The 11,057-nt window shown below is 42.9% G+C and overlaps 2 protein-coding genes and 1 long non-coding RNA gene across 6 annotated transcripts in view; 2 read left to right on the top strand and 1 right to left on the bottom strand.

Moving 5' to 3' along the window:
* LOC309492606 (uncharacterized protein) overlaps positions 1-11,057 on the bottom strand; it is a 200,485-nt gene that overhangs the window by 79,351 nt on the left and 110,077 nt on the right. The window lies entirely within an intron of this gene.
* LOC309492643 overlaps positions 1-11,057 on the top strand; it is a 119,186-nt gene that overhangs the window by 80,506 nt on the left and 27,623 nt on the right. The gene's annotated exons all lie outside the window — the stretch shown is intronic.
* On the top strand, positions 80-10,341 carry LOC309492958 (uncharacterized protein; the record flags this gene model as incomplete). Its single annotated transcript, XM_082161991.1, has 6 exons — positions 80-86; positions 5,862-6,400; positions 8,132-8,196; positions 9,076-9,191; positions 9,396-9,897; positions 10,251-10,341. 6 exons carry the CDS (start codon positions 80-82, stop codon positions 10,339-10,341), a joined length of 1,320 nt encoding a protein of 439 aa, XP_082018117.1.

Below are 11,057 nucleotides of genomic sequence, written 5' to 3'. Positions count from 1 at the left end.
ATATATCCAATGCCATTTTAAATGGCAACACCACTCTTAACATCACCAGTGTTGATGGTAAGTCAATCAAGCAATATCAATGCAATGTCATTCAAAACAGTTTGGAATGCTTTCTGTGTTACTCTTTATTGTTATTAAACTATAGTTGTTTGTAGTTGTTGGTTATACAGTACTTTCTATGGATTTTGCTGAAGATTAATAGTTTTCTCAACTGTTATTTTATTTAACTTTATTCTACAAATTATCCAAACTCACAACAGTAATAAGTCCTACCAAAGCCACTACAACCAGTCCTACAGCTCAGCCAACTCAAACTTCAGCGGAAACTACAACTACTGAAACTACAACAGCTCAGACAACTCAAACATCAACTGACGCTACAACTACTGAAACTACAACAGCTCAGACAACTCAAACATCAACTGACGCTACAACTACTGAAACTACAACAGCTCAGACAACTCAAACATCAACTGACGCTACAACTACTGAAACTACAACAGCTCAGACAACTCAAACATCAACTGACGCTACAACTACTGAAACTACAACATCTCAGACAACTCCAACATCAACTGACGCTACAACTACTGAAACTACAACAGCTCAGACAACTCAAACATCAACTGACGCTACAACTACTGAAACTACAACAGCTCAGACAACTCAAACATCAACTGGCACTACAACTACTGGAACTACAACAGCTCTGCCAACTCCAACATCAACTGGCGCTACAACTACTGAAACTACAACAGCTCCACCAACTCAAACATCAACTGGCACTACAACTACTGGAACTACAACAGCTCTGCCAACTCCAACATCAACTGGCGCTACAACTACTGAAACTACAACAGCTCCGCCAACTACAACATCAGCGGGCACAACAACTACTGAAACTACAACAGCTCTGCCAACTCCAACATCAGCGGGCACAACAACTACTGAAACTACAACAGCTCCGCCAACTACAACATCAGCGGGCACAACAACTACTGAAACTACAACAGCTCCGCCGACTCCAACATCAGCGGGCACTACAACTACTGAAACTACAACAGCTCCGCCAACTCCAACATCAGCGGGTACTACAACTACTGAAACTACAACAGCTCCGCCAACTACAACATCAGCGGGCACAACAACTACTGAAACTACAACAGCTCCGCCAACTCCAACATCAGCGGGCACAACAACTACTGAAACTACAACAGCTCCGCCAACTCCAACATCAGCGGGCACTACAACTACTGAAACTACAACAGCTCCGACAACTCAAACATCAGCGGGCACTACAACTACTGAAACTACAACAGCTCCGCCAACTCCAACATCAGCGGGCACTACAACTACTGAAACTACAACAGCTCCACCAACTCAAACATCAGCGGGCACTACAACTACTGAAACCACTACAGCTCATCCAACTCAAACATCAGCGGGCACAACAACTACTGAAACTACAACAGCTCCACCAACTCCAACATCAGCGGGCACAACAACTACTGAAACAACAACAGCTCCGCCAACTCCAACATCAGCGGGCACTACAACTACTGAAACTACAACAGCTCCGCCAACTCAAACATCAGAGGGCACTACAACTACTGAAACTACAACAGTTCTGCCAACTACAACATCAGCGGGCACTAAAACTACTGAAACTACAACAGCTCCGCCAACTCAAACATCAACTGACGCTACAACTACTGAAACTACAACAGCTCAGACAACTCAAACATCAACTGACGCTACAACTACTGAAACTACAACAACTCAGACAACTCAAACATCAACTGACGCTACAACTACTGAAACTACAACAGCTCAGACAACTCAAACATCAACTGACGCTACAACTACTGAAACTACAACAGCTCCACCAACTCAAACATCAACTGGCACTACAACTACTGGAACTACAACAGCTCTGCCAACTCCAACATCAACTGGCGCTACAACTACTGAAACTACAAAAGCTCCGCCAACTACAACATCAACTGACGCTACAACTACTGAAACTACAACATCTCAGACAACTCCAACATCAACTGACGCTACAACTACTGAAACTACAACAGCTCAGACAACTCAAACATCAACTGACGCTACAACTACTGAAACTACAACAGCTCCACCAACTCAAACATCAACTGGCACTACAACTACTGGAACTACAACAGCTCTGCCAACTCCAACATCAACTGGCGCTACAACTACTGAAACTACAACAGCTCAGACAACTCAAACATCAACTGACGCTACAACTACTGAAACTACAACAGCTCAGACAACTCAAACATCAACTGACGCTACAACTACTGAAACTACAACAGCTCCACCAACTACTGAAACTACAACAGCTCCGCCAACTCCAACATCAGCGGGCACTACAACTACTGAAACTACAACAGCTCCGACACCTCAAACATCAGCGGGCACTACAACTACTGAAACTACAACAGCTCCGCCAACTCCAACATCAGCGGGCACTACAACTACTGAAACTACAACAGCTCCACCAACTCAAACATCAGCGGGCACTACAACTACTGAAACCACTACAGCTCATCCAACTCAAACATCAGCGGGCACAACAACTACTGAAACTACAACAGCTCCACCAACTCCAACATCAGCGGGCACAACAACTACTGAAACAACAACAGCTCCGCCAACTCCAACATCAGCGGGCACTACAACTACTGAAACTACAACAGCTCCGCCAACTCAAACATCAGAGGGCACTACAACTACTGAAACTACAACAGTTCTGCCAACTACAACATCAGCGGGCACTACAACTACTGAAACTACAACAGCTCCGCCAACTCAAACATCAACTGACGCTACAACTACTGAAACTACAACAGCTCAGACAACTCAAACATCAACTGACGCTACAACTACTGAAACTACAACAGCTCCGCCGACTCCAACATCAGCGGGCACTACAACTACTGAAACTACAACAGCTCCGCCAACTCCAACATCAGCGGGCACTACAACTACTGAAACTACAACAGCTCCGCCAACTCCAACATCAGCGGGCACAACAACTACTGAAACTACAACAGCTCCGCCAACTCCAACATCAGCGGGCACAACAACTACTGAAACTACAACAGCTCCGCCAACTCCAACATCAGCGGGCACTACAACTACTGAAACTACAACAGCTCCGACAACTCAAACATCAGCGGGCACTACAACTACTGAAACTACAACAGTTCTGCCAACTACAACATCAGCGGGCACTACAACTACTGAAACTACAACAGCTCCGCCAACTCAAACATCAACTGACGCTACAACTACTGAAACTACAACAGCTCAGACAACTCAAACATCAACTGACGCTACAACTACTGAAACTACAACAGCTCAGACAACTCAAACATCAACTGACGCTACAACTACTGAAACTACAACAGCTCCACCAACTCAAACATCAACTGGCACTACAACTACTGGAACTACAACAGCTCTGCCAATTCCAACATCAACTGGCGCTACAACTACTGAAACTACAACAGCTCAGACAACTCAAACATCAACTGACGCTACAACTACTGAAACTACAACAGCTCCACCAACTACTGAAACTACAACAGCTCCGCCAACTCCAACATCAGCGGGCACTACAACTACTGAAACTACAACAGCTCCGACAACTCAAACATCAGCGGGCACTACAACTACTGAAACTACAACAGCTCCGCCAACTCCAACATCAGCGGGCACTACAACTACTGAAACTACAACAGCTCCACCAACTCAAACATCAGCGGGCACTACAACTACTGAAACCACTACAGCTCATCCAACTCAAACATCAGCGGGCACAACAACTACTGAAACTACAACAGCTCCACCAACTCCAACATCAGCGGGCACAACAATTACTGAAACAACAACAGCTCCGCCAACTCCAACATCAGCGGGCACTACAACTACTGAAACTACAACAGCTCCGCCAACTCAAACATCAGAGGGCACTACAACTACTGAAACTACAACAGTTCTGCCAACTACAACATCAGCGGGCACTACAACTACTAAAACTACAACAGCTCCGCCAACTCAAACATCAACTGACGCTACAACTACTGAAACTACAACAGCTCAGACAACTCAAACATCAACTGACGCTACAACTACTGAAACTACAACAGCTCAGACAACTCAAACATCAACTGACGCTACAACTACTGAAACTACAACAGCTCAGACAACTCAAACATCAACTGACGCTACAACTACTGAAACTACAACAGCTCCACCAACTCAAACATCAACTGGCACTACAACTACTGGAACTACAACAGCTCTGCCAACTCCAACATCAACTGGCGCTACAACTACTGAAACTACAAAAGCTCCGCCAACTACAACATCAACTGACGCTACAACTACTGAAACTACAACATCTCAGACAACTCCAACATCAACTGACGCTACAACTACTGAAACTACAACAGCTCAGACAACTCAAACATCAACTGACGCTACAACTACTGAAACTACAACAGCTCAGACAACTCAAACATCAACTGACGCTACAACTACTGAAACTACAACAGCTCCACCAACTCAAACATCAACTGGCACTACAACTACTGGAACTATAACAGCTCTGCCAACTCCAACATCAACTGGCGCTACAACTACTGAAACTACAAAATTTCCGCCAACTACAACATCAGCGGGCACAACAACTACTGAAACTACAACAGCTCTGCCAACTCCAACATCAGCGGGTACAACAACTACTGAAACTACAACAGCTCCGCCAACTACAACATCAGCGGGCACAACAACTACTGAAACTACAACAGCTCCGCCGACTCCAACATCAGCGGGCACTACAACTACTGAAACCACAACAGCTCCGCCAACTCCAACATCAGCGGGCACTACAACTACTGAAACTACAACAGCTCCGCCAACTCCAACATCAGCGGGCACAACAACTACTGAAACTACAACAGCTCCGCCAACTCCAACATCAGCGGGCACAACAACTACTGAAACTACAACAGCTCCGCCAACTCCAACATCAGCGGGCACTACAACTACTGAAACTACAACAGCTCCGACAACTCAAACATCAGCGGGCACTACAACTACTGAAACTACAACAGCTCCGCCAACTCCAACATCAGCGGGCACTACAACTACTGAAACTACAACAGCTCCACCAACTCAAACATCAGCGGGCACTACAACTACTGAAACCACTACAGCTCATCCAACTCAAACATCAGCGGGCACAACAACTACTGAAACTACAACAGCTCCACCAACTCCAACATCAGCGGGCACAACAACTACTGAAACTACAACAGCTCCGCCAACTCCAACATCAGCGGGCACTACAACTACTGAAACTACAACAGCTCCGCCAACTCAAACATCAGAGGGCACTACAACTACTGAAACTACAACAGTTCTGCCAACTACAACATCAGCGGGCACTACAACTACTGAAACTACAACAGCTCCGCCAACTCAAACATCAGCGGGCACTACAACTACTGAAACTACAACAGCTCCGCCAACTCAAACATCAGCGGGCACTACAACTACTGAAACTACAACAGTTCTGCCAACTACAACATCAGCGGGCACTACAACTACTGAAACCACTACAGCTCCGCCAACTCAAACATCAGCGGGCACTACAACTACTGAAACTACAACAGCTCCGCCAACTCAAACATCAGCGGGTACTACAACTACTGAAACCACTACAGCTCCGCCAACTCAAACATCAGCGGGCACTACAACTACTGAAACTACAACAGCTCCGCCAACTGAAACATCAGCTGGCACTTCAACTACTGAAACTACAACAGCTCCGCCAACTCAAACATCAGCGGGCACTACAACTACTGAAACTACAACAGCTCCACCAACTCCAACATCAGCGGGCACTACTACTACTGAAACTACAACAGCTCCGCCAACTCCAACATCAGCGGGCACTACAAATACTGAAACTACAACAGCTCCGCTAACTCCAACATCAGCGGGCACTACAACTACTGAAACCACAACAGCTCATCCAACTCAAACATCAGTGGGCACTACAACTACTGAAACTACAACAGCTCCGCCTACTCCAACATCAGCGGGCACTACAACTACTGAAACCACAACAGCTCCGCCAACTCAAACATCAGCGGGCACTACAACTACTGAAACTACAGCTACAACTTCTTCCCCTCTAACCGCAACAACAACACAACTTACTTCTACAACTGAAGCAACGATCACAACTCCTTTAACCTCTACAGTTCTAGTTAGGTTTTCCAGCAATGAAGATTTTGAACCTGACCTGTCAAATTCATCATCAGAAGCATTTAAAAACAGAGAAAACAAAACCATAACAGAGGTGAGTTGTGTTATAAATATATAAGGCACATATATGCTATTTGAACTGCAAAATAAATAGTAACATTCTTGCATTTTAATGTATTAAGCATTTTATTTTGAATTCTAATATGAATATTAGTGGAAACTGTTTGCACCCAACATATGTAATGTACGTTATTTAAGTGCAGATAGTGTTGTATTTTATTTGCGTCCAGGTGTATATATCAATTAGCTGTTTTTTAAACAACTTCTAGTCCAGATTTTACTTTCACCACTTAATAGTGGTGCAACGGATCATATAACTCAAAGTTCGAATCATATTGCGGTTTTTGAGTCACAGATGGAATCATTTTATGGATCCAAAAAAAAAAAAAGGGTCTGAGTTTGGTAAACGCAAACACGAAGATGAAGGTAGTAAGTAGTCTTTTAATAAATCCTTGTTCCACGATCAACATAGGCTTACGATGCTTTTGGGAAACGCAGCCATGGCTAAGAGTTTCAGCAGTTCATCCTAAGTTAAATTCATTGTGGAAGACTTAAGTGATAAAGACATTGACCATTAAAAATCCCTCACTGGTCACTCGGGTGGTCTATTGAACAAGGATAAGCAATTAAATACTTGTTCCAGATGATGTACAAACAAATTTAAAGTGCCCCTATTATGTTTTTTAGAGTATTGGGGAACACTTTATTTTACAGTGTCCTTGTTACATATGTTACATGTACTTACCATAGTAATAACAGCATAATTACATGCAACTAACCCTCAACCAAATCCTAATCCTACCCTAACCCTATAGTAAGTGCATGTAGTTGCTTAATACTAAATTACTTAAATATATAATTACACTGTAACAATGACCCCTTAAAATAAAGTGTAACCGAGTATTGCCTTACATGCAGTGTGTAATAGAGCTGTTTGTGAAGGTAAAAGCTCTGCAAACTTCAAAGTGTAGATAAATGGAGTTTTCATATAAACGAAAGACTTGATTCTGAACTGCCTAAAACGAGTCGTCAGTAATTCAGTCTCACTTCCTGCTGAACGCGCGCGTAGGTTTGTAACTAATTTGCATAATGCCAACCTGTGGTCTTGATTGGCTGAACAGCGTCTCTTAGCCCCGCCCTCAAACACTGTAGTTTATCTGAGACTGGAAGAGTTTGGATCGTGTTGTTCATGTCGAGAAGACGCTGTTTTCTGCTGACAAAGCAAATCCACTTTGATGAGATTGCTACGGTAAAACTCACGCCATTGTTACTGTTCGTATCACTGTGATCAAGAGCTGAGGAAGGGCTGGAATTCAGATATGCTAATAGGCGTTTTGTTTCCAACGCCCACTGTAAGCGGTAGACCAATCACAGCAGACTGGGCCATCTGACCAATCAGTGCAGGGTAGGCTTGCAGAAAGGAGGGGTTTAGAGAGACTGAATTTTCAAACAAACCGTTTTCCGACTCTTTGAGAAATGAGGAGATGTGCAATGTATATTATGTGAAAATAATGTGTGTTTTTTAACCTAAAATAGACCTTAAAATAGAATAACAGGTGCACTTAAAGGTACACCGTTAAACAAGAACTAAAGAGTAGACTATTACAATAAATGTTAATATGCACTTAAATTTGTAAATAATAACGCCAGATCATGTAAAAAAGAATGAATGACCACCAAATGTCTTTCATATTGAAGGTTTTTAACTGTGGTTAAAATTCTTAACTAAATGTTGAACCTGACATTGTGAATCTGTTTTCCACAGATTAAGCCAATCTTTCAAAGGGAATTCGGTAGCTCCTTCGTTGAAATGAAAGTTATTTCGTTCCGGTGGGTATTTCTTTCCTTATTATAAGAATACATTTCATTTTTGGAAAACAAAAATGTATACAGTCAGACAGCTCTCTCTCTCTCTCTCTCTCTCTCTCTCTCTCTCTCTCTCTCTCTCTCTCTCTCTCTCTCTCTCTCTCTCTCTCTCTCTCTCTCTCTCTCTCTCTATCTATATATATATATATATATATACACAGTATATGCTTCATGCTTTAGTTGACAAGTTACAAATAACAATTTTAGATTTCCAAACATTCCTATTACGAATGCTGTAATAATTCAGTGATATTTTTGTATGAACAAGAAGTTTTATAACAGAAGATGTGCACCACACAGAGATCTGATCCCACCATTATCGAGAATTACATGGAAGACACAGAAACAACTGAGACTAAACACCATAAATTCATAGAAGAACTATGGCAACTTCTCCTAGATGCTTGGAAAAACCAACCTTAAACTCCTTGGAAAGAGTTGTTTTGAAGGCAAAGTGTGGTCACACTAAACACTGACTTGATTTGCTTAATAGACATTAACTCTTAAACAGTGCAGTAGTTTGCTGGCAGGTTGTTCCAGCATCTTGGAAAGGCTTTCACAGTTCTATGGATGGCTTTAGTCTCAATTACTCAATTATTTATAAAACAAAACATGTCAAGATTATTCCAAAACTTGCAAAAGGAATTTGTAAATCTAGAATTCTACTGGTACACTAGGGAAAAAGATATCAGCAACTGTCAAATGTTTTTTTGTTTGTTTGTTTTTTTTCAATCAAATGTTCGTCAAATGATATATCTTGTTATTAACAGCATTTGGTAGATTTGTATAAAACCACTTTTTTTAAATGGCAATGACTCTTTCTCTCCCCCGTCCCTTCTGTAGTGCTGGATCAATCATCACTAATATGGAAGTAACATTTAGTTCTGTAACCAATGAAACAAATATATCCAATGCCATTTTAAATGGCAACACCACTCTTAACATCACCAGTGTTGAGGGTAAGTCAATCAAGCAATATCATCAATGCAATGTCATTCAAAACAGTTTGGAATGCTTTCTGTTACTCTTTATTGTTATTAAACTATAGTTGTTTGTAGTTGTTGTTTATACAGTACTTTCTATGGATTTTGCTGAAGATTAAAAGTTTTCTCAACTGTTATTTTATTTAACTTTATTCTACAAATTATCCAAACTCACAACAGTAATAAGTCCTACCAAAGCCACTACAACCAGTCCTACAGCTCAGCCAACTCAAACTTCAGCGGAAACTACAACTACTGAAACTACAACAGCTCAGACAACTCAAACATCAACTGACGCTACAACTACTGAAACTACAACAGCTCAGACAACTCAAACATCAACTGACGCTACAACTACTGAAACTACAACATCTCAGACAACTCCAACATCAACTGACGCTACAACTACTGAAACTACAACAGCTCAGACAACTCAAACATCAACTGACGCTACAACTACTGAAACTACAACAGCTCAGACAACTCAAACATCAACTGACGTTACAACTACTGAAACTACAACCGCTCAGACAACTCAAACATCAACTGACGCTACAACTACTGAAACTACAACAGCTCCACCAACTCAAACATCAACTGGCACTACAACTACTGAAACTACAACAGCTCTGCCAACTCCAACATCAACTGGCGCTACAACTACTGAATCTACAAAAGCTCTGTCAACTCAAACATCAGCGGGCACTACAACTACTGAAACTACAACAGCTCCGCCGACTCTAACATCAGCGGGCACATCAACTACTGAAACTACAACAGCTCCGCCAACTCCAACATCAGCGGGTACAACAACTACTGAAACTACAACAGCTCCGCCAACTCCAACATCAGCGGGCACAACAACTACTGAAACTACAACAGCTCCGCCAACTCCAACATCAGCGGGTACAACAACTACTGAAACCACTACAGCTCATCCAACTCAAACATCAGCGGGCACTACAACTACTGAAACTACAACAGCTCCGCCGACTCCAACATCAGCGGGCACTACAACTACTGAAACTACAACAGCTCCGCCAACTCCAACATCAGCGGGTACAACAACTACAGAAACTCCAACAGCTCCGACAACTCCAACATCAGCGGGCACAACAACTACTGAAACTACAACAGCTCCGCCAACACCAACATCAGCGGGCACTACAACTACTGAAACTACAACAGCTCCGACAACTCAAACATCAGCGGGCACTAAAACTACTGAAACTACAACAGCTCCGCCAACTCCAACATCAGCGGGCACTACAACTACTGAAACTACAACAGCTCCACCAACTCAAACATCAGCGGGCACTACAACTACTGAAACCACTACAGCTCATCCAACTCAAACATCAGCGGGCACTACAACTACTGAAACTACAACAGCTCCGCCAACTCAAACATCAGCGGGCACTACAACTACTGAAACCACCACAGCTCATCCAACTCAAACATCAGCGGGCACAACAACTACTGAAACTACAACAGCTCCGCCAACTCCAACATCAGCGGGCACTACAACTACTGAAACTACAACAGCTCCGCCAACTCAAACATCAGCGGGCACTACAACTACTGAAAATACTACAGCTCCGCCAACTCCAACATCAGCGGGTACTACAACTACTGAAACTACAACAGCGCCGCCAACTCAAACATCAGCGGGCACTACAACTACTGAAACCACTACAGCTCCGCCAACTCCAACATCAGCGGGCACTACAACTACTGAGACTACAACAGCTCCGCCAACTCCAACATCAGCGGGCACTACAACCACTGAAACTACAACAGCTCAGACAACTCAAACATCAACTGACGCTACAACTACTGAAA

The sequence above is a fragment of the Leuciscus leuciscus genome (assembly GCF_965113295.1).
Source record: "Leuciscus leuciscus genome assembly, chromosome: 2".
Lineage (NCBI taxonomy): Eukaryota > Metazoa > Chordata > Actinopteri > Cypriniformes > Leuciscidae > Leuciscus > Leuciscus leuciscus.
The sequence above is the reverse complement of the archived record's forward strand: the minus strand, read 5'-3'. Positions and strand labels throughout refer to the sequence as shown.